We start from the raw sequence: 23432 nt of genomic DNA, 5'->3' as shown, positions 1-23432 counted from the left end.
ATGGAACGTTGCTCGATTCTTACCTTGGTAGTTGATGGTCACGATAGGGTCCACTTTCCCTACGAGTTCCAAGTTTGGAAGATTTTTGGCGCTGACCACTATTATTGTTAAAGACATTTTGCTTCCGGTTTAGTCTATGATCCTAAATATATTTCCAAACCGCCTAAAAGATCGCGCTCCACTCATGTGGTAATATTTCCTCCCCAAAGTGTTATGCCTACTTCATTCTGCCAATTAGGTATCACAAAATTTGTCTACACCATATGAGAGAAATTAATAGCAAAACCAAACACGCCGTAACCTTTGTTCCTTAAATCCTGTTTATATACTGTCCGAAAACAGACGGTTAGTCTTGGATACTGCAAATGCTTTCGTCTGACCGTAATGAACAATGTTTACAAAATCACCTCATTGTACGTTTGATAATCCAGTGCATGAGAAAATTAAATCGGTCAACACTTCGAGTAAATATTAAAACGAACTTCGACTTCCATAAGTGATTTTTATGAAGTTATTTCCCCCCTCAATTGTTGAATAAGTCAAAACCTTTACTCGTCATGCACTGTCATGTACAATTGTTACTTCTGTAAAGCTGTGACAGTAGACAATACAGTGTACGGGTAGATGGACTGAAACACAGATATTACGACCGCTGTTCTCCACCAATAAAACTTGGTATTGGGTAAATTCCGTTCCGTTAGTTTTCACCGTAACAAAATTCCTCGAAACCTATACGGTATGAAATAGCATTTCTACACGCAGATTTGTTGAAAGGGAACACAACTGGCATATTTCCAATTAAGTTAACATGCTGTCACAGTACAGCCTATATGTTTAGTATGCTGTTATACCATGGGCGTTTTGGGGTTTTATCGGCTGGTAGTGATATACCCATTTAATGTATAGGCCTACTGTCAATCACACGGACTGCATATTGTCCATGAGACAACCAGCAAAGATTACAACTACAGTATGTCTATACACTACTATGGTAAAATTCTCATTCGGGTCTTACGTGTATATATTCCGTGTGCAAGCATTCGGAGATCTCATTTGAAAGCTTTTGAATAAAACTGCTGGTTGGAGGTTCTAATGATATCGTATTAACGCTAACATGCTCAGCGTTAGTACTGAACAAAAAGGTTGCAGGTGAGATTTTACGCGAAATACTTAAATTAAAATATATATATATACGCCTATATCGTATTATTGAACCAAGCTGGTTTCCATTCAATAATAAAGACGTGTTCTAAAAAGACCTTGAATGTTTTTGTTTTTTAGAATGATGGTGACATCACCCCCCCCCCCACCCCCATCCCTCTCCAGACTGTAAAATGGTATACCCCCGAAAGTATATTCATTTCGTCAGACCGGCAATGATAACATGTATTGTAAGGAATACGTTTTTGAGTCAAATGTAAATTTAATCATTTGTTGTCCTCGAGCTGGTTAGGAGCTCATAGACTTGGTATTCCCTGCATTATTCTAGTCATACACATTATAGATTAATGAATGTGACCCAGCATGGGAAGAGTCGACATGTCCAACGAAATGTTGTAACGAAATCATCGACTAATTCAAAAGTCGAAATTAGATTTTATTGTCCCTTCGGTGTCATTGTATTTCTTTAAACTTATTTCACTTCTTCGTTCGAATCATGCCACGGAGGGGTTACAGACTTCCCGGGTCTTACAGAATATCAATATGGAAGTTAGTATTATTTCGGAAATCAATAAGCTTATCAATGTTGGAAAACTGTATAGTTATAAGATGTTGTAAATTCAGGAATGGTATCCGCATATCGAGTTATTTCAGCCAAGTTACCGTCACGTTGACAGGAAGTATAACAGATACGTCACTTTCTCTCCGTTATAAGTTCCTTTTCACTCCTTGGCACACTCTCGACTACGTTCTTTAGTATTAACTTCTTTCAGAAAATAACTAAAGTGATGATCTAATGAGGTGAAGCAGAAGTCACTGGCACCAGTAACGTGCCTATACAAATAAGACTGTGGGCGTGATGATCATATTATTAAACCTAAATAGTATAAGTACATTTGAAGGGGGCGTGGGTGCGTAATACCCGGGAGGAAAAGTTAATCGGAGGGCGTTCTGTCGACTTTAAAACTGTTCAATGCAAGCTGACAACAAACATATGTTACAAGAAAAAATCAAAACAACGAATAAGAAACCAATGAACGGGGCACACAAACAAGTGGAGAAAATAACTTTGTTAGATTAGTGACTCATGACTTTTCTGTACCTGTTGTATTTAATTAATACTCGACCATCTCATCATTTCGAATACTTCCCCTGTTCATAACAAGACAGAGGTACATTCGATGGTTTCCAGCGTTCACGCTTCCTCCTAGTTTAGTTTTTGAACCAGACGACTATTCATTGTGATAGCACAATTAAATCATTGTAATTGTTTCGAAGTAATGAGCCGATGAAAAGTCGGAAATCATTGCTAGGCGGGTCAATCAGGGAGTTGTGAGGGAGTCGTCATAGGTGTGTCTCTGGACCTGTTGCACCGACATGATAGTTTGCCCAAAACTGCGGAACGAAATAAAGAGTTCTTTCTCGTAGCATTCCGTTGTTGTCTAGCGCCATCTTTAAGAACACTGACCCGATATCCCGCGGAAGTTTGATTAGGTATAGCTTTGCGAAGTTGACCAACTATTGCAAATGTCAGCGAAAAGAGCTCTGTACAAACCAGCACCAGAGACTGGTGTAAAGTCTTCTGGAAGACATGGTACAAGGTAAATCTAAGAACGCCATTTTGTTGTATATTTTCATTTTCAACGAAACATCTGAATGAAGCCACCGTCATATTCATAAGCTTAGGCTCCATGCTAACGTTAGACTTGTGCACCTCATTAAAAGTAGCCTAAGTTAGGGCTTAGGCCTTTTCTCAGTACTGTAACTAATACTAACTCAGAATGTAACGTAAGTCTCCGACGGGTCACACTAATTAGCGTCAACAGGCCGATTTCACGACAACTCACGACAACTCAAGACAACAAGTTTAAAATACCATCAAATAAAATTGATGTTATCATAGTATATCTGGAAACACGTTTAAAACTGACTGGAACCAGCGTGCATACATATTTTTCACGGGAAAAAATTGTTTGTCGTAAAAATCGCCAACTTTTTCCTAACGTTGAATTACACGACGTGATGCTATTGCACTTGCGCAATGCCATTGGACCGAACCATTACACTACAGGTAAGTGCAATTTTTCATTCGAGAATGGTGTCCACACACAAAATAAAATACACGGAGAGAATAATAAAACCAGGCAAAATGATGGTAAGCAAGACTCTGTAAAGTTGATAATCACATATGTTAATTACAATGGAAAAACAATAAGAAACAATCATTATTTTTTAAAACATTAAATAATTTGATTTGGAGTTCATTCACCATAATTTGGTGCTTTATTACTACGTCAACCCACCTTCCGACACTGTACACTGCAGTTCCCAAACCTAGCACAAACCAACCCATATTATAATGGTTCGGTCCGATGAATTGCGCAAGCGCAATAGCATCATGTCGTGTAATTCAACGTTAGGAAAAAGTTGGCGATTTTTACGACAAAAAACATTTTTTCCCGTGAAAAATATGTATGCACGCTGGTTCCAGTCAGTTTTAAACGTGTTTCCAGATATACTCTGATAACATCAATTGTATTTGATGGTATTTTAAACTTGTTGTCTTGAGTTGTCGTGAGTTGTCGTGAAATCGGCCTGTTGACGCTAATTAGTGTGACCGTCTCCGACATCTATTTCATCCAGACGGTCTTTATATATTTTTTCTGGCTCTATTGTGTAGTTGATAACTACACATTCATGACCAGGCCTAGGTACCTTTTTGGCTCATTCGCATAGATCTAGTTAATGCAAATGAGTACTAGAGTACGTAAATTAGTGTTTGTGATTGTGAACTCTGAATTCTTATGCAGGAATGTTGAAACACATCATTCATGTAATTGTTAAGGAACAAACAAAAAACTCTTAATGAATCAAGTTAAACCTTAATCAAGTTAAACCTTAATCAAGGTCAAATCCAATCTTTGGTACTGGCAATCTTTGGTACTGGTAATAGCATCACGTCGTGTAATTCAACGTTAGGAAAAAGTTGGCGATTTTTACGACAAAAAACATTTTTTCCCGTGAAAAATATGTATGCACGCTGGTTCCAGTCAGTTTTAAACGTGTTTCCAGATATACTCTGATAACATCAATTGTATTTGATGGTATTTTAAACTTGTTGTCTTGAGTTGTCGTGAGTTGTCGTGAAATCGGCCTGTTGACGCTAATTAGTGTGACCGTCTCCGACATCTATTTCATCCAGACGGTCTTTATATATTTTTTCTGGCTCTATTGTGTAGTTGATAACTAAACATTCATGACCAGGCCTAGGTACCTTTTTGGCTCATTCGCATAGATCTAGTTAATGCAAATGAGTACTAGAGTACGTAAATTAGTGTTTGTGATTGTGAACTCTGAATTCTTATGCAGGAATGTTGAAACACATCATTCATGTAATTGTTAAGGAACAAACAAAAAACTCTTAATGAATCAAGTTAAACCTTAATCAAGGTCAAATCCAATCTTTGGTACTGGCAGGGTGAAGTAACTTGTTTCAAATTAGATAAGCAGCCATGTTCATGCATTATTCTTATTCAGTCATTCAATGGTCAGTTTTTGTTAAGAATTAATACCAACCGTGATCAACAGATGTTCATTTTACATCTATTTTTCAGGAAGCCTCTCATCCAAGGAAGATTGGTTAATTCTCCTGTCCTTCCAGATAGCATGACCATGTATGCATCACCAACCTCCCATTCTCATCATTCTCCCAATGTTTCAAGTAAGTTTTAGACAACTTGCTAGTGAAAAGTCCAGTTTCGATTTTCCTGAATATTTCTCTGCAATTGATTGTCCAAATGACCATCCAGCAGCTGCATTGAGCATTGGCTTTATCAGCTGTCAGCTATTAAGTAAATTGTTTCACAGATCTTGGATTCGAAATGGGGACAAATTGATCAATAAAGAGCTTGGTTGGACTCAAAGGTACACAGCATTTGTTTAAACTGCATTTTATATTGTGTTATACTTGTAAATAAGACCATGTAATGTTCACACAAAGGTATTGGATACCCGTCATGTACTAACTAAAGCAATCTATGTGGTTGAATTCATTTGGCTGTTCCTAATTAATGACTTATTAATCATTTAAAACCAATATAGAAAAACAAAACTGCGGACATCCCACTAACTTTCATGTGATATTTTTTTCTGTCTCATCTGGCAAATCTTATGCCAAATTTCATCATTCCTTATTCAAGTGAAATATTGTATCCTGGTTATGTAAGTATCAATGAATATTTATGTTTCTACCACAATAGGAGATAAAACCATTACAAGTGTTGCTTATGATGGCACAACAATGGATGGCCCGTGGACTCCACCTAGAACAGTCATGGCTAGTTACAGTCCCACTGGCAAAAGTACATCAACCTTTGAAAACAGTCCTAGGCGGTAAGAAAGATTATTTTTAACCATCTTCCTTCTAAAGGCTTCATATTTAGATGGCGTAGGTACAGTGCAGTACTATACAGTAGCTTTATTCTGCTTCTGCCTGTAGGCAGTAGATCAATAATAATGTGCTTTTCCAATACATATCAAATGTCTGAAATGGGATTCAGTAAATTATTACCATTATGAGAATTGATTTTGTTGTTGTTATTGTTGTTGTTACAAGTTAAATTGAATTGAGTTCCTACATTTTTGGACCACTTACATTGATTCTTCTGATCCACTTTTTTGTAACATTTATTTGTACAAAATCTCTACGCTAGGAAATATTCGGCCAAGTTGTGTAAGCTCTTGTTTGTTCATTAATGTGCTGTATAAATACCAGGTTGAAAAATTGTTTGCATCAAAGTTTGCAAGTTTGCATTCCACTGTAAGCAGTAAGGACTAATTACAATTTACCTTAGAAATTAAAAAAAAAAAATACAACCCTTGAACTTAGTTTATCAGAAAGTAGAGCGCTGCAATTCTTTCTTTGACAAAAAAGACTGATAAATATCTGACATTCGACACTCATCGATTGCATTCTCATATATTTCCAACTTTAAAAACCTGGAATCCATGGTAACAACCTACAGTATTATGAACCTACAAGTACTCTCTCATGTATTGTTTTTTTTCAAACCGTTGTTCAGTACATGATTAACACCAGTTATTGTCAATTATTGTTTATTTACCCTTTGTTAACCAGAACACCACTCAGTTCCCTCAGTAATGCCTCCTCTTCATTGGTGACTACTCAGTCTCCCCCGAAGCCCTCTCCAAGCCAAGCATTAGATCTATCAGATGCAGAACACGAAGGCAGTTTAAGGAGGCACAAGGTAATGTACTTACAGTATGACTCAGTGATTCATACGATTTTACTTATTAAAGCAGCCTTTAGAATTGTTCACATATAAAATGTCTTACACATACCCAATGTGACAGGGACACTAAGCCTGTCAACCGTTGTGTCCCATAGATTTAATACTTTTAGTTTCCTTCACTTGCAAATTTTAATTCTAAATGTCAGCATTTGAAGTGTAGTTCTGGTACTAGCCTGAACATATTACATATGTTTTGCGGATATGTGACAGGGACACCGTTGAGACCCACAAGTCGACCTTAACTTTGTTGAACGTCATCAATTGAATTGCAATTCTGGTTTACCAAACATATCTTATGTAAATTGCTGTTTTTTTGTCGTTCCTTTAACTGATGGATGTTATGGTAGTACTTAATGATTAAAGGTCATTTAGCACATAATGATATTATGAAAGGGCTTATGTTCCATACTACTTTTAAAAGAAACTATTTTCAACAATGTGGTCTTGTGCAGTGTAAGCATTTATCATGTGTGTTGACAAGTGTCTCTTAGACTCATAACCACAATCGAAGTCCCGATCCTTTCAGTTTCAGCGATGCAATTGTCCGTATATCTTACAGGAAGTAGATTGAAGTTTGTAAAACATTATAGGTGTTATAAATAACTTATGATGCATAATTTTTTTCTGTCATTTTGATATATGTTTAGACAAAAACAAGAGTGAACAGGAGTAAGGATCAGTCGATCTTGATGGTGGATGCGAGTGGAGGTCGTTTGGACCCCACAGCCACCGAAGTCATGGTGCAGACGGGTATGGTCAAGTCCCCGGCTAAGGTCATATGCCATGCACCATCAGCAGTAGAAGGTCAGCTCAGGTTAGTACCCATGTTTATATTATCCCTGGTGTCTATGTTAGCCCTGATTTAATTATTATCCCTGGTGTCTATGTTATCCCCAGGTTTATGTAATATCCATGGTGTCTGCTTTATCCCATGAGTCTGTTATCCCTGGTGCCTATATTATCCCTGGTCTCTATGTTATCCCTGGTTTATATACAGTATTATCAATGGTGTCTGTTATCCCTGATTTTGATTAATTGGGTTGATAGTTGAAGCAAGCTATTTTTTGTCATCCCATTAATTGGTTAGTTCATTAGTTTTCTTCACACTCGGCCATGTGGTATAGGCATGTCGCAGTGTTGACATTTAAAATGAAATTCCTGCGGTCAACAGAGGTTCAAGGCAGCAAACCTTGTTAACTCTGTACCTCCAAGAGTGGATGCTTACATGAACTTCATACTCTGCATGTGGATGCACCATGATGAATGCATGATCCGTAGTGTTCTCCACCAAGGTCAAAGGAAATTTGTAGTCAAAAGAGGCCAACTCTTGTAAACACAATGACATCAAATGTAAAACTTAGATGAACTATTGTGCACAATTTAAATGAACTATTCTCATATACTTGGCAAGGAATCACTCAGCCTATTGGCCTTCTGGTTTTGTTTGAACAGTTAAATTGATCAGTCGATTTCAGTTAGTGTCTAACGGCAGATCAACAGTAAAGAAAACCCAAAACTAACTCTGGACTACTGTATAAGAATACGATTAATATCCGTCTTGAATTTTACCTTCAGAGATACTGGGTCGGTCGAAGCTGCGGCCAAGATTGCCATCGACCAGGTGCCTTCTATGTCAATCAAAAGAAATGGATCGCCCGATCCCGATGAGGATCATCACCAGCAAAGGAAGGTCGATCCGGTGGATGTAGTATCCACGGTGACGTCTTCAGGTAAGGAATTCACGATACGAAAAATTTGAAAATTGTCATCGTGCCACTCCGATGATTAATAGTACAGTTAAAGGTAAAGGCATAGAGTAGCTGTTACAATGTTTGGGCCCCCATAATCATTAGGCTATGGTTCGAATACCCACCGCCAGGAGCCAGATTCTCTTGAACTATACAGAGTTACTGCTCTGCTGTGGTGTTGAGCAGGATATTGTCTTCTGTAGATTTGGTATTTCTGTTCTGTGAATTGGGAAATAAGGTTAAGTTCTGTTCTTTTCACTTGGACACATCTTTGTTCTTCATGGTGATGGCAATGCAGTGATGATGAAAGATGCCTTTAATACCTGCCTCAGTATCTGTTTGCAGATGATGAGGTAGTTAGGGATGTTACTTAGCAGTATGTAGTAATTGTCGCAAGCGACAGTTACCCGCCTCGTAAATTCTCGAAGACAGCGAAAAAGAGAAGGCTTGACATATGCTGGGGTCCACCAAGAGTCATATTGAAAACATGGATATGGTTTCAAATGTGCTTCTGTGGGCATCCTCACTCCTAGGTTTTTAACTAAACTAATAAACTCTCTTCACAAAGGGCCTTGAAGATTTTCAGATACTGACCAATCGGACAGCTTCTGATATCGAAAAATTAAGAATATGACGTAATTTTGGAGAGTTTAAGATACAGTGTTTGTCTTTATATTTGTAGCAAAGAAATTAGCCTTTGAAGACATGGAGGGTAGTGTTGCATCAGATGTTACGGACGATCTCGGAGATAGCTTGGCTTTGAAAGATGCGCTCATCTCTTCTGGAAAAGGTCAAAGTACAGACAGAGTGAGGTCAGTTGGGTCCAGATGTATCTAATATCTTTCTAATGTTGTAGCATTAATAAGTCAGTTTAAATGTTAGTGCTAGTTTCAGCATTGAAGAGGTAATAGAAAATTGTAATAATAAAAAAAAAAAATGTTTCCAGAAAGTGAAAATAGCAAAACGGATATGATATGAACTGAAAGAGAACAGACAAACCTTTGAATTATTACTATAGAAGATTTATTACAATAACACCAAAAATAAAACAAATGAATATAGTAAAGGAAACAGTTATGTATCAAAACAATATCATTAAGCAGAATAAACATTTCATGCTCCATTTGGATATAGGTGTTTGATGGCTAAAGTGAAATTGAATAAATTCACACTTGATAAGTAATGATTAGGCTTGGTTTCCTGGACCTGTACTAATCCAATCCAAGCAAGAAGTATCTATTTAGACTACACAGTATTTTCAGCCATCTATCAGTTGGCAAGCCATGAAAGCTTTTGCAAGTAATGACGAAGACACATCTGTTGCTTTGGACTGCAGTTACGACATCCACGGTAGTTATTATCTGTTGAGCGTTTCGCAGACAGGATTCCCCGGCCTTGAGGCACCTTGATTACTGTAAAAAACTGTTACAACAGCCACTGTAGTTATCATCGGTTGTGTGTTTGGCAGAAAGGATTCCCTGGCCGTGAAGCACCTTGACTGCAGTAATAAACTGTTTTGGTTGAATATTTCTTTCTGTTCCGTTCGTTCACTCTAGACCAGACAAAGATGACAGCATTACTTCAACCAAGGAGAAGAAGAAAAAGAAACAGGGTACTATGCTCAGTTTTTTTGGGAGGGGGGAGAGAAGGGGTCTTGTCTTTGCTGATAGTCCTCTCTTTAAACCAGATTTTTACATCAAATTTGATATTTTTGCTAATAGTTTAGACAACAAATACCAAAATGTTCCTAAACAGACATAATTTTCATTGCATAAAACTGCTTTTTGCAATAATTTGTCATTCGCAAAAAGAAGAAACCCCATCATCAGTAATATTCAATATATATTGAAAAATATGAACCAAAATGAAAAGGAAATGCTGTTGTGACCTCATTGTGCCTTAATCATTAAATAATTCAAAGGTCATTTTGATTTCTAATTTTTAGGCTGTGAATTGTAAATATTTACAGATGACGAAGAGAGCTTCCTTCATTCATTGTTTTAGTCTATTCACTCGTCAACAGGTCGTGGAGGTCATATCGTACCATCGAGATACATGCAGAGCGTCAGTAAGACGACGGCGGCACCGCCCTCTACCACCAGAGGTAAATCGTCGACCAGAACGGCCTCGAAAACGACCAGACCCAGTGATAAGGTAATAAGGGTACTCCACCACTGAAGTAGGTCTGGTTGGATTTTATTACTGGAGTAACATGCAGACAGGCTTTCCAGGTTCCTTCCAATGTGGTAAACAAAGTGGAAATTAAGTGCAGTGTAAACCAATCTTTTGCATTCTTCCAGAAGAAACCAGTATCTTCTGGAAGGCACGGAACCATGTTTGTAGACATTCTATTTCCCAACGAATCCACTCATGTTCCTTATGCGATGTTTGTGTGCCTATTATCTAAAATGGCCCTTTTTTTTATACTCCTTAGGCCACCAACTTCTGATTTCTTTTAGCAGCAATCCAAACATTGGCATTTGAAATGGTCATATTTTCCTCTTCACTTATTTCAGATGAAAAAGCCGTCTCAGAAACCGCCTCTGCAGAGTTCATCGGTCAGACCAAGCAGACATAAACCCAAGAAGTTACCCTTGCACGGTGGTCTCAGTTACACGCCTATGGAGAGAGGTACCGGGGATAAGGAGCTATTCACCTCTACCCCGGCACTGAATGGGTCCTTCTTCCCCGACCACAGACCCATCGATACGTCGGCCCTCTCCGGTGTCAGCAATATATCGGCCATTGCACCGGACCTGTCAGTCCTCAGAGAAGGTGAGTAGAATGATAAACAATTTCAAAAAAATCCATAAGCCTTTCATCTATCTAAGAGAAGATACACCACATCAATAACGTTTATCTGAAATTGTTTATTTCAATGTATTTATTTAACCCTTGCTCTATGGTCAGGTGGGGTGGATGAAGGCGGTGGCTTTGGAAGCATTGTAACCTATCATTGGGTAGGTCTTGGCTTTACACCCTGTTAGGCTAAACTACAGTTGGTTTTTCATCTGGAAGCTATTTACAGTTTCCCATCTGAGGAATGGTCTTCCAAATGGCACACACCAAATGCAAAATGAGCCAGAATACGTTGTTATGTGGACGAACATCCCACATTGAGTGTTAAAGTACAAGCCATTTGATTTTTGGAACTTTTGTAAATAATTGCCTTCCAGGCTGAATTTTACTAATTTCTTGCTCTTTTTTTGTTCTTCCACAGATCCAGCAGCGGTTTTGGAGAGTAGGTTCGATGACACAAGAGAAGGAATCTCAGTTTCAAAGAAAGGACCAAAGGTGTGTGACAATGCGATCAAGTGATATCCACTGCAGTCTATTAAAGCTTGGCCATGTTGATTACATGCACTGGCCAGGAACCTCGGTCGACCGGGAAAAGACTTTACCTGTCCTCTCCAGATATTCAGCATTCTTTCTGTTGTTTCACCCAGTTAAAGTTAAAGCTGAAGGTTTACAGTCTTGCTCAAGGCCAAGGCCCTCTCACACGACTTTACAACTTAATCCCTGGTCATTGGTAACTTGTCACACCTACACACCAAATTGTGCACAATTCAATCAATCTCTCATGGGGCACCACAGTGCACCACAACCACGTGTCCCCCGGGGAAGTCCCATAGGGTGCAGCCAGAAATTGGCGCACATGACTATATTTACAAGTTACCTCGTAAGTCCCCATTTATACACCTGGGTGAAGAGAGGCAATGGAGATAAAGTGCCTTGCCCAAGGACACAATGCAATGATCTGGCCAGGACTCGAAACCTGCAATCCTTAGATCACAAGTCCACTGCCTTAACCACTTGACCACAACGCCCTCACCCCTCACTAGGACATATCCATAGCAAATGTTCTTGTTTGTGAAGGATGTATACATACGAAGTGTGTGTTTGATAGAAATGTTCTTTCTATAAGATATATCCACACAATAATGCCTAGATGTGGTTATAAAGTGGTTGCCTGCTTGCATTTTCTGCCACGTGTAGTATCCCGCCTCCATTGGTAACCTTAATGTATACCAAGGGGTGATACCAATGCATTATGGTACTGTTTTATTCTCTACAGTATAATACATATACCATTTCATGTGTAACATTAAAGTATACCAGTATTACAGTATTATTCTTTTCAAATATGATCCAAAGCAGGCAATTTTTTTAAATAATACTTTTTTATGGTACAATATCAGGTCAAGTCACATTTGATTTTCATGATTCAAGATGATTTATTTCCACTTTTATGAACAGAAAACTGATTCACAAAAAATTTATATTCTACAAACAAAGAATGGATTCAGAAAGAAATTGATAAACAAAAGTTAAAGAAGGAAAGAACAGAGGTGGTGTACCAAAGAGCAGAGGCTCTCTGAAATACCAAAAAAGGAAAAAAAGGGACAGGACAAACAATTACAAAATAATTCCAAAATATACAAATTGTAGTTTTGTACACAAAAGCAAGTGTTGAAAGACAGTTGAATGTTCCCTATAGGCATCACAACATTTGGGCAATTCCTAGAATACTGAAAAAGTAAAACAAAACTATTAAAAGGTCTAAAGAGCATGTTTGAAGAAAAAAAAAAATTGCAATTATTTTATGAATATTCTCATTCTTTGTATGTTTTGTTGTAGGTTGATCTATTGCATTCCAAGGACATATCACAGTACGATTTGGATAAGATGTATGCAAGATATTTACAAATGGTCTTCTTAGAATCAAAGGTGAGACTTGTTCAAGAAACCGTTCTTACGTATGAAGGTTACCGGTAACGGCTGCGTTGCGTCATCATCATAATCAAACATAACCATTGCAACTGAACTCAAATTTTCTTTTTACTAACATTCAGTATTTACTTTGTAATGTACGAATAATTTAGTCGCAGGAGCAGATAACAATCACCTTTAATGGATAGAATTGCACTTTTGTTGAAACCTTGACCTCAGATTAGAAATTTATCCCACTTCAAGAGAAACAAACCTGTAACATTAAACAAAATAACAACATAAGCAAAGCTTTTGAAGTGTGTGTGCATTATTATAACAACAAGGTACATCAACTTTGATCCCAGAGAAGAAGAAAGGTGTAACTAGCAAAAGTTGGTTGTAAAAGCAGCAGTTCTATATGAACACCCTCTGGGGCCCTAAAGTATGATATTCCTGCCACCCCCTAGCCCACCCCCACCCGCCTGTTATGAAATTTGGAAAACACATCCTGAAAATAGAAAGTGTGTATGTCTTGCTTTGAATTCATAATAGCTCCTTGACCCTGAGGATCACTAGGCAATTGCTATCTAGACATCATGCACTAAAGTTATTAAAAAATTAATTGTATGTAAATTTGACACTTTGTTTGGGAAAAAAAAATATTCCTAAGTATGCCATATAATCTCCCAATATCTTCTTCATAATATGAGGTATGACCAAATGCACTAAACTTGTTTATAATGTGCAAACAAGGGCCTTTATGTCAAAACTAATAGAAAAATTTACTTTTTCTATATATTTTCAGATGAGGAAACAGAAGCAGGACCAAGAACAAGAAGCGATGGTAATTATTTGGATCATTCTGTTTAAATTTGGAATTTTTAGGTTTGTTAACATCAATTTGTGTTTGTAGTATCAAAATATGTTCGATATCCAAAAGTTATGGATTAATGGATCTTTTATTATTTTCGTTAAGTATGATATGTAATGATTTAATAAATCAATTGTACTGTCTTTACTTTTACTATTTGTTTACAATTGTTTCCCATTCTAAAGGTGTTTGTAAGATTAGTTAAAATTATGATATACCTATAATAGCATCCATTTTGTACCATAATCTAGTGGTGAAGTCAAAGCTGTTACCATTGAATGTATAGAGTTCATACAATCCTTCTGTTTGGTATGATTCTCAGTCACAGTTACATCTTTTACACCAAGAGAACGAATCCCTCTTAGCCAGGAAAAGAGATTTGGAGTTGAAATTGGCTCGACTGAGGCATGCAAACAGCTTGGATCAGCAGTTAGATATCCAGGTATGTTACCTTGAAAACATTGAAAACGTTATCCGAAGGGAGGAAATGTTAGGGGATGGGTGATAGTATAGCACTCACCCAGTCATGGAAATCCTTAAGAGAGGGCCATGAAAATTGAAGGAGCAGATTTCAATCCTGGAAAATTCCTGGGATTTTGCCAAAATATCTTTAAATTCCTAGAAATGCTTATATGGTGATCCTTGGCATCACACAGCCTAATATCTTACAAATTGCTTCCTTTGTCATTTTTCTCTTGTAGAAAGTAGGCCTTGGACCAGTTGCAGCTAATTTGAAACAGTTCCAGAATCAGTATAGCACCCTGGCCCACGCCCTTGACACCACCCGACATCAAATAGGGACCACTGGGGTCCTCCTCCCTCAGAATGAAGAGGCATTCCAAGGTAAGACTCGGCAGTTTTTTGGGGTGTCAGAGTTGGATATTTTGAACCTCTGGTTTAAGGGCTGGAGACCAAACACCATTAGCACTGATGTCAAATCTCCATAATAAACTTTTAAGTTTTCTGTCACTTTATTCACATTGTTAAGGATCAGAGCTGTCGTGATGAAACTTACCATTCGTGAATTTGGGGTCAATTTGAGTCCAGTCTAAGCAACTGCCCTTCTAACGTTTTATTTATGTCCCAGGCAGGTTGTGGTGGGTGCAAGAAGTACTCCTTAGAAATTTCCTCTTACATCCTTGCCTTTTTTTTTCTTCTCTAAATAACCATATAATGGGCATGTGAGATGAAATTGTCTTCCTACCGTCGTCCCACTCTGACCTCTTGTCCGAGGTAAATGACCAGGCACCTCTTGGCTGCATTTGGTCAGTCAGTCCATTTTTCGGAGGGTCTGACATTTATCATTAGATTTCTTCACTTTGAATTTGATAAAACAAAACCATGAAAATTCTTCCTGCTGCACAGCATATTCACCAAAGTTTTGTAAGATCTATTGAATCCTGTTACAACAAATTGACATCAATTACAATCTGTGTCCTTCATCCCTTATATTAAGGAGGGGAAATCGCTGGCGCGTGATAAATTACGGATGGAGGTATTAATGCATGAAGGGACCTCAAATATCAACACTTTATAAAAAACAAACCGGTATTCAAGCACTTTGTCGGGGAAATTGATGGGTAGGCTTAGCCTTTTTAAATTGTCAGTATAGATTGTAATGTGTCGATGGCCATTCATCATTAACCATCCCATCCTGTATTTCTGAATCTTTTGCGCCTCCTTCCACCTCCCTCTCAGATGAACTTCTGACAGCCCTGTCAGAGAGTGAACAGATATTACGGACCATCAGCTCCACGCTGCAAGACAAGACGACCAAGACTGCGACATTCTCAAAGGCCTTGCAGGCTCTGGACAAAGCTGTTGGAGCAGAAGATAAGGAACTTCAGAGGTAATTCTACCGTTTCTTATCCCGTCTCTTTTTGATGATCAACGTTGCAAACATTTTTACTCCCTGTAAGATTCCCCTCACTGAAAGTGAGTGTTTGTTACTCCGTCGTTTACTGAACAGTTGACAGACAAGTATATCTATCGCAAAGACCAATGAAAGTGATTGGGTTTGTGTCTCTTTTGTAAGGCCTGTATGAGGCAAGTTTTACATTCTCTTTTTAGGTTAATCTATGCTCTTTATTTCTTGTTGTTGCTCAAACCACAACCTTCCAACCGTACTTAGAGTAGCGAGAAAAATAATAAAGATAAAGAAAAAAGTACGATGCATCCTTATTCCTTCCTTTCCTTTGTCGTACTGTTCAAAAGAGACATTGCAGAATGGTTTCAGTATTTCATTGGCAGGGAAGTTCCCTCTTGAGTCAATTATGCAATTAATGCAAAGGTGACATGTTTTTGTTGAGTGCATGGGTGTGCACACATAGACCCTAACGTTACCAGCTTTCAGCTGATTTTCCTTCCTTGGAACATGTTTATTTCTGATATGAACTACATTTATGTAAATTCTTTTACATTTTTTTTTCTTTTCTTTTCATTTGCTAATGCTACTATTGAAGGTGCCAAAAATTGCTTGCCAAGACCTCCATCAACACAACGTACGAAACATCACTGAGACTGCAACAGGTTGAGGGCAGGATGGCGGAATGATGAAACCAGGAGATGGAAGAATTATTTTGAAGAAAACGTGCAATCTGAATTTTTGAAATCTTAGGCATAATAATGAAATAAATGGAGTTGTTGATCTGAGGTCTCTAATGTGAGGTTGATGCTGCTTGCTTTGGTGGCAAGGGTTGGCGGAAGCTCTTAACCAGAATGTTTGTCGTCGTTGTTTTTGTTGCAAACATGATGTATACTGCTCGCCATGGTGATAGAATCGATGTGTAATCCAATCACATGTCTCAATGTTGATGATGCAGTTGTTTGTCTGCAGAATTGCAACCAATCAGAATGCTAGATTTGTTGAATGGATAATAAGTTTACCGAACGTTGACCTTACATCAGTATGCTACTTAATACTGTCAAGCTTAAAGGCATGGAAGACTCACCCCAAACCGTGTGCCGCCCTGTGAAAAAGTTAAATTTCCGTTGCTTGCATGTTAAGTTTTTCTCTTATCACTACAAAATGCAGACAGTAATGAAACGTGATACCTTGTTATCTTTAGCTTGACCTGAAATGTCCATCGCTGTATCATTTGTGCAATGTGCTGTGGGTATTGACCGCAGCTGTATTTACTGACTGTACACTAGTGTCTAATTACCGACGGTAGCAAGCTGTGTGGTATTTTCTGGGATCAAGGTGGTGTCTAACACTTCTGTTACACCTCATTCGAAACTAGGTCAGATTACTGGCATTAGACGTTTCTTTTTGCGCGAGTCTTCACACCTTTTAAGACTGCAATGTTGCACATTCTGCACACTGCACTAGTCAAGAGGATTATATCGACAAAAATTTAGGATTTGATATTAGGCCTAATAAATCTTGATCAAGCTGTCCCTGCTTCCCTCTCATTCCCACTTCATCCCATCTCCCCCCCCCCTCCTTCCTCCCATCATGTAGCCCACAACTTTCTACATCCTTTTCTGTTGCTTGTAGCTGTGTATCTGTCCGTGTTAAATACTCTTGTCTAGTGATGTTTTAATTAGTGTAATAAAGTTTTGTGATATAAGTTTGCAGTTGTTGCAGAAAATTAAATTATGATATATTTGTAATGTACATTTCCGCTAAGTAATAAAAAATAAAGAAAACACAACTTTGCTCTCGTATTTGTTGTATTCTATATATATATAATTCTTATTTGCAAGACAATCCAAACACCATTTGGCTCGTATTTTCCATCAGAATTAAAGCCTATAAATAGTTAATGTAACATAAGATGTAATGAAGTGACTCACTCCCCTGATCGTGTGTAAACGGAAAGCTGCCGGAAATGACTATTCACATTCTCCTTATTAAGAGAAGGAGGAAAATGAAAGAAAAATAGCATAACAACATTTTGCTAGAGACTTCGGCACAGTTTGATCCCTAAAAAACCCCTTCTTAAGTTAATCTTAATCAATGAATTGAACAAGCTGTTTCCGATAAGGAAACTTATTCTTCATGAGGTATTCCTGTTTTTTTTTTTTGTTGCATCAATGAGGGTACGTTGTACTACGTTCAGCTAGATCCCTAACGGTCGCTTCGCTGTTTATGAGCTAACGTCCAGGAAAATATTCCGGAAAGTCACCCAAACTTCCGCTGTTAGTCATTTATTATGTTAACATATTTTTCCATCGTAAATGTGTGGAAGGATGCTTAGACAAATCCAGCTTGTTGGTCTATATTATTTTCGTCCCCTAATAGGACCCTACAAGGCATGCATACGGGAAACAACGAACTCCTGGTGTGATTTATATCCCTGGCAGAAAAGTAGTATAAATCTGACCATCATATCGTAGAATTAATATTGCAAGTGATTTTCAAATTAAAATCGGTTCAAATGTCTATAGTTAAGTATTCCAAGGCCTCGGGATGAGAAAAATAGACGAGGGTCGTACTATCTATAGCTCCATGGGTCCCATGCAAGCGAAGAGAATATATAACCACAGAACAGACCTGCGGAGCGCACATGCGCACCGAGACCTCATGTTGGTACAACGTCAGTTAATGGGTTTCAGTACACTAGTAAATTATCTTTTCCGTAAGTGCGTGGTTTGCCACGTCAGTGATGCAGCAATAATTCTCTTTCTAGAGTGGCCATGCATGTCGGATAGGGGAAGGGGGAAGTTTATGACAAGTAAACAGTACATTGTCAGGGTGGGCTCTTCTCGTGGTATTGCAAACATGCACATGTGTGAAGTGCACATCACTGACAAATTTCTCTCTCCCATCCATTCATTCACAGAGGGAGAGAGAAAGAAGAGGGGTGAGGTAGGGGTGGGGTCCATAAGGACCTGGGGCAACTTTTTTAAACCGTAAGCCAGTTGTTCCCAAGAGTACGAATTCGCATTAATTATAGTCTACATATAACGACGGGCTCATTAAGATCGATGCGACTGTAACAATCCCCAGTGCACTCATTGTCTTCCCGCGAGGCCATCGGTGAAGGATGATTCAAGCCTATTGCTACGGTATTTGTGTCACTGTGAAGCACGTGGCTGACTCAGTGGCGGAGTGTCCATACAGTCAGGGGGCGGGGCCGATGCCCCCCCCCCCTGACGGACTCTTATCCGCATATTCCAAGCTTTCTCCAAGAAAAGAGTTACAGTACCTTTTACCCAGATGTTATGTTAATAATTAAAAACAGCCTCCCTCCTCATCAAAACGTGATGATATGTCCCTCATTAATCTAAAGCATGGATGAGCTCTCAACTTTAAGCATATTCCAAAGTTTTTCCACAAAAGAGCTACAGGACCTACTACACACAAATTATGTAAATGTCACTGGACGGCATCCGTAGGGACATCGTTTTTTGGTCCACATTTGAGTTTCCATCATATCTTTAATCTGCTTTTCATACATATCTTTTAATGTGATTGTTATAATGACCACATCTGAGGACTTGTGAGTCGTATTTCTTTATCCAGTGGATTTGTCTCGCTGAGATATAAAAGGATGAATTTTCCGTACGTTTTCACGGTAGGCCCCTCTGTTCAAGGTCAATGCACGACTGTAACATTAGGTCCACTAAGTGCGGATATTGGTCTCCATGTGCCGCTATTGCAGTAAACCCAACCGAGCAACGTATCTACGGTGTCTCTTTAAAGACATCATTATTAACAAAGTCGAAAATTTTTTTTAGTCTCTTTGATGTCATTTTAAAAGTATTTCTGATTACATTACGTACAGATTCGCCCTCCCTCCTTTTCTATGAGGAAGGTACATATGGGAAACATGACAATGACCGTGATAAAATCAATTTCAAGATTACTAACAATCAATTCGCTTAATTTGTTTCAAAAAATGGTTGAAAAGTAATATGAATTCCTCCTCATTCATTCATTTTATTTGAGCATGTTGAACGCTTGCGATAACATGTCATTATTGCAGACGCTCACCCAAACCGTTAAAAAATACCGCCCCTCCCCCTTCTCCTCCTACACTGCGCTCCCAACAGTGGCGGAGCGTCCATACAGTCAAAGGGCGGATGCCCCCCACCCCTGACAGACTCAAATGGACTGCTGGCGCCTTTTTCAGACATTTACCACTTTTTACTTAATCGCGATTATTGGGGTGTTACTAAAACGAATGACAATTGCGTTACACATAACGAATGACAATATGTTGTACACACTAAAAAATTGCGTTGACTAAAACGAATGACAGTAATGACAGCATTTGCTTCAACCGGATATCACAGTTCATACTTCGTGGATATCTAGATCTAGTAAAGTACGGACAAGATAAAAACGCACCTTATAGTAAGCGAAATTGTAAGTCTGGTTTTAAAAAGTAAATTTAACGTCACTTTTCCGATATTAATTGTTAGAAACTAACAATACCATAATCTTGAAATGGCTTCAGTTATCTTTCTGTATAAATCTACAGAGGTAAAAAGCACAGCACGCAAGCGCAATCTCACACAAAAACTTTCCCTGTGGTTTCTATCCGTAAATTACACCAAAACCCTGCAAACACGTGATGCGATTTTCCTCAAATCATTTTTTGCGCAGAAAACCAATAACCGCATTTACTCCACTCCGTTTATCATTCTATCACTTCTCAACACTGTCCTTCGTTGTCATTCGTTGTCCAAGTTGTTGTCATTCGTTGTCCAAGTTGTTGTCATTCGTTGTCATTCGCTATCATTCGCTGTCATTCGCAAATGATAATTAACCCTGTACAAAGTCAATTGTCATTCGGTCATTCGCTGTCATTCGTTTTAGTTTGTCCCCGATTATTGGCATTTTATTGCGCTCTCATCTACCTATTGACATTTGTCACATTTTGTTGGCGATGACACCTATTTATTCTTCGTTAATCTGCAAATTAGCAAGGCCCGGAAAAGGGTCATTTCCGGCGATCTAGGGAGTATCTTTACTCCCAAAAATTCTGTACACTCCGCGCCAACCTGTGGGTGGCGCTCCGCTTAGATAAAGTCCAAAGCGCCCATACAGACCATTCTCGCCCCCCCCCCCTGACCAATACCCTAGCTACGCCACTGGGCTGACTTGCTTCCACAAATATGACCGAAAATGCTCAAGTTGTGAGACCAGACCACTTTAAAGGCAAAATAACTTGAATGTGAAAATTCCACCGTCCGTCCAGAAAACTGATTTTGGTTTATCAAAATATTTTCAGTTTAATGATAAATGTTGGCAGCTACATATGGGCCGACAGCCGACTTTGATGATGATGATGCTGATAATGATGATGGTGATGATGATGATTTCATATATGGCTTCTTTTTATGGTAGGAAAATTAATGGTGGTGTTAACTCCCTGGTGTTATGTTGGCAGTACTCATCATCGTCACCTATAGACGCCGTCGTCATGTTCACCGGAGGGTCAGTGACGTAACATAAAGGTTTTTCATGGGGCGGGAGTCTCAGAAGGAGTTCAGTCTCATCCCCTCCCCGGGCCTACCCCTGTGGATTAACCAGAACTTTGTGCAGAATGAAACGCAAGATGAGTTGGAGGGGTTGGTGGCGATGACAGGGTAGACATTTTCGCAAGAATGCACCTGTATAAAGTGCACATAAAAGTCACGGCAATTATTTTGAAAGTGCAAGAATGCAAGAATGTACAAGGGCGTAGGAACCAGGGGGGCTGGGGGCGCCACCCCCAGTGAAAAATATGGGGGGCGGAAGTATCATTCCGCCTCCCCCCCCCCGCTTCGCAAGTCAGAAAACCCCTTTTTCATTTCTCAATAAATGATAAATGAAAAAAATCTCATTTGGAGCACCAAATTGCATCTAATGCCAGTTGAAAATGCAAAATTATTTACAAAATGGAGTGGGTGTTGAAGTGTGCTATATTGCACCAAATTGCATCTGAGGTCACCTGGAAATGCAAAAAATTTAGACCCCTCCCCAGGCCGGCCATCAGTCTTCAGCCCCCCCCCCCCACTCAAAAGTACCTTCATACGCCACTGCGCCTGTACAAGTGCGCTTACTTCACAGGAAACTATACAGTGAGCAGGTGGACTTCAGTATGTTATTTGCCAGAGCCCACTGGGAGCTCGGGTGAGGGAAAATCCTGATTAGAGGAACCTCCCCTCCCTACATGGCGAGATAAAATGCTCGATCGTCGCTTCTTCCGCGACCCTCCCAGGCTGATGAATGCGCCAGCACAATAATAGATTTCTAGCTTGCGGAAAGTCGTTTACAAATGCTTTTCATGTTATCAACTTACGATATAAGCAAGTTGTATACGGAGATTAAAATACTATCATGATAGTGTAAGCTTCAGGCGCCCTTCGCAATGTAACGCGTAGGCCTAAGCTACAGATCCATGTTGACGAATGTGAAGGTGTTATTGAGTATTAATTAGAAACAAAGCACATAAGAGTATGACATACGCAAATACATTAACATGCATTAATTAGAAATCTATGCAATTTCAACGATGCGAACTCATCAATTATGTCGCAAACTTTGCTGAAATCGGATAGTGTAGCCTAATCCGGGACTCTGGAGCATAGCCTGTGAATGTTATCAACAATGCTCAGCCTACCGCCTGAAACTGCAGGGATCGAATAGGCATATGTCCTAGCCTAAGCTATACTTAGACAAATCATACCGGGCCAAAGTCATACTTCACAGAGCATTACTTAGTTACAGTCAGAGAGGTTAGCAATACTGAGGACTTGTTCGCTCGTTTTTCTGGATCACTCAACACCATTGATGACCGGTGCATCGGAACAAAAGTTAATTAAACTTTGGGTTTAGGGATTGAGCATGTAGCCAACATGGACCTAGGCCCTAATCCAGTAGGACTGTACTAACTACTATACTAGTAACACATTATTATTCACACCATTATTCAGTCACACTGTACAGGCGAACAACTTGCAATGGTACAGTTCTATGGCTATAATAGTAGTTATTAAAATAAAAAAATATAGGCTACCACATGACTTAAGTTAAACTTTAAACTTGTATATATATTAATGCATAATGGCAAGTTAAGGCACACTTAATGACCCATTACTTTTAGCAATAGGCTTTCAGTTGGGCCTACAATATAAAGCAATGGATGCACAGAGGCATTTACAAGAGGTCCAAGAACAGAACCATCAGTTGTCACTGTTTATAGCAATCATGCGAGTACCACCACTTTTAATCCTGGATGGAATATGCGGGCTACGTATTGACATGTCAGTGTTTGGTGCGCAGAATTGGTTACTGCAGACCTTGATCATTTTATCAGGTGAGACATAGACTATGTTGTAACAGAAGAAATTAATAAATTGAGCAATAACAAAGTAACAACAATTACATGAATTAGCCATTAGGGATAGAGCAAAGGGCTTACATAATACATCAATTTGTTTTTGTTCAAAAGTGGGAGAAAGAACTTTATAATGTGCACAAACAACAAAAGTTGAACATTAATACTAATAGCTGGGTGATATTGTCTAATGTTACATGTAAGCCAAGGAATTGCTAAACCACTTGAATGTGGATGAAATGATTGAAATTCAACTATTGCTGATCAATTTGTCAAAGAAGTGATTCGTAATGAGACTAATAACATTATTGGCCAGACAATAACCATATCAGCAATGCATATGCAATTTCAACCA

The 23432-nt window shown here is 38.8% G+C and overlaps 3 protein-coding genes across 7 annotated transcripts in view; 2 read left to right on the top strand and 1 right to left on the bottom strand.

Annotated features, from left to right (window-relative positions):
- The window catches only part of LOC139967415 (dysferlin-like), a 107579-nt gene extending 106587 nt beyond the window's left edge, over positions 1-992 (bottom strand). For 2 of the 5 annotated variants that reach the window (XM_071971166.1, XM_071971164.1), the window contains exon 1: positions 24-991. In XM_071971166.1, the coding sequence (XP_071827267.1) occupies positions 24-117 (94 nt within the window). In that variant the 5' untranslated portion in view covers positions 118-991. Of the gene's footprint in view, positions 1-23 lie in introns of all 5 variants that reach the window. The other 3 variants (XM_071971167.1, XM_071971168.1, XM_071971165.1) reach the window with 2 other exon arrangements.
- A 1605-nt stretch (positions 993-2597) lies between these two features.
- On the top strand, positions 2598-17458 carry LOC139967414 (uncharacterized). Its single transcript, XM_071971163.1, has 17 exons — positions 2598-2762; positions 4776-4882; positions 5421-5553; positions 6299-6428; positions 7121-7287; positions 8049-8203; positions 8904-9033; positions 9778-9833; positions 10245-10375; positions 10738-10996; positions 11442-11515; positions 12860-12949; positions 13737-13775; positions 14125-14244; positions 14504-14645; positions 15501-15651; positions 16265-17458. Exons 1-17 carry the CDS (start codon positions 2689-2691, stop codon positions 16353-16355), a joined length of 2049 nt encoding a protein of 682 aa, XP_071827264.1. The 5' UTR covers positions 2598-2688; the 3' UTR covers positions 16356-17458.
- Positions 17459-22025: 4567 nt separating this feature from the next.
- Positions 22026-23432, top strand: part of LOC139967411 (E3 ubiquitin-protein ligase RNF139-like) — a 14067-nt gene continuing 12660 nt past the window's right edge. The window contains exon 1 of the mRNA XM_071971160.1: positions 22026-23056. Within this exon, the coding sequence (XP_071827261.1) occupies positions 22879-23056 (178 nt within the window). The 5' untranslated portion in view covers positions 22026-22878. The remainder of the gene's footprint in view (positions 23057-23432) is intronic.

This window comes from Apostichopus japonicus, chromosome 5 (assembly GCF_037975245.1).
Source record: "Apostichopus japonicus isolate 1M-3 chromosome 5, ASM3797524v1, whole genome shotgun sequence".
NCBI classification, from domain to species: Eukaryota; Metazoa; Echinodermata; class Holothuroidea; order Aspidochirotida; family Stichopodidae; genus Apostichopus; species Apostichopus japonicus.
Note: the sequence above shows the minus strand (reverse complement) of the source record. Positions and strands in the feature narration are given on the sequence as shown.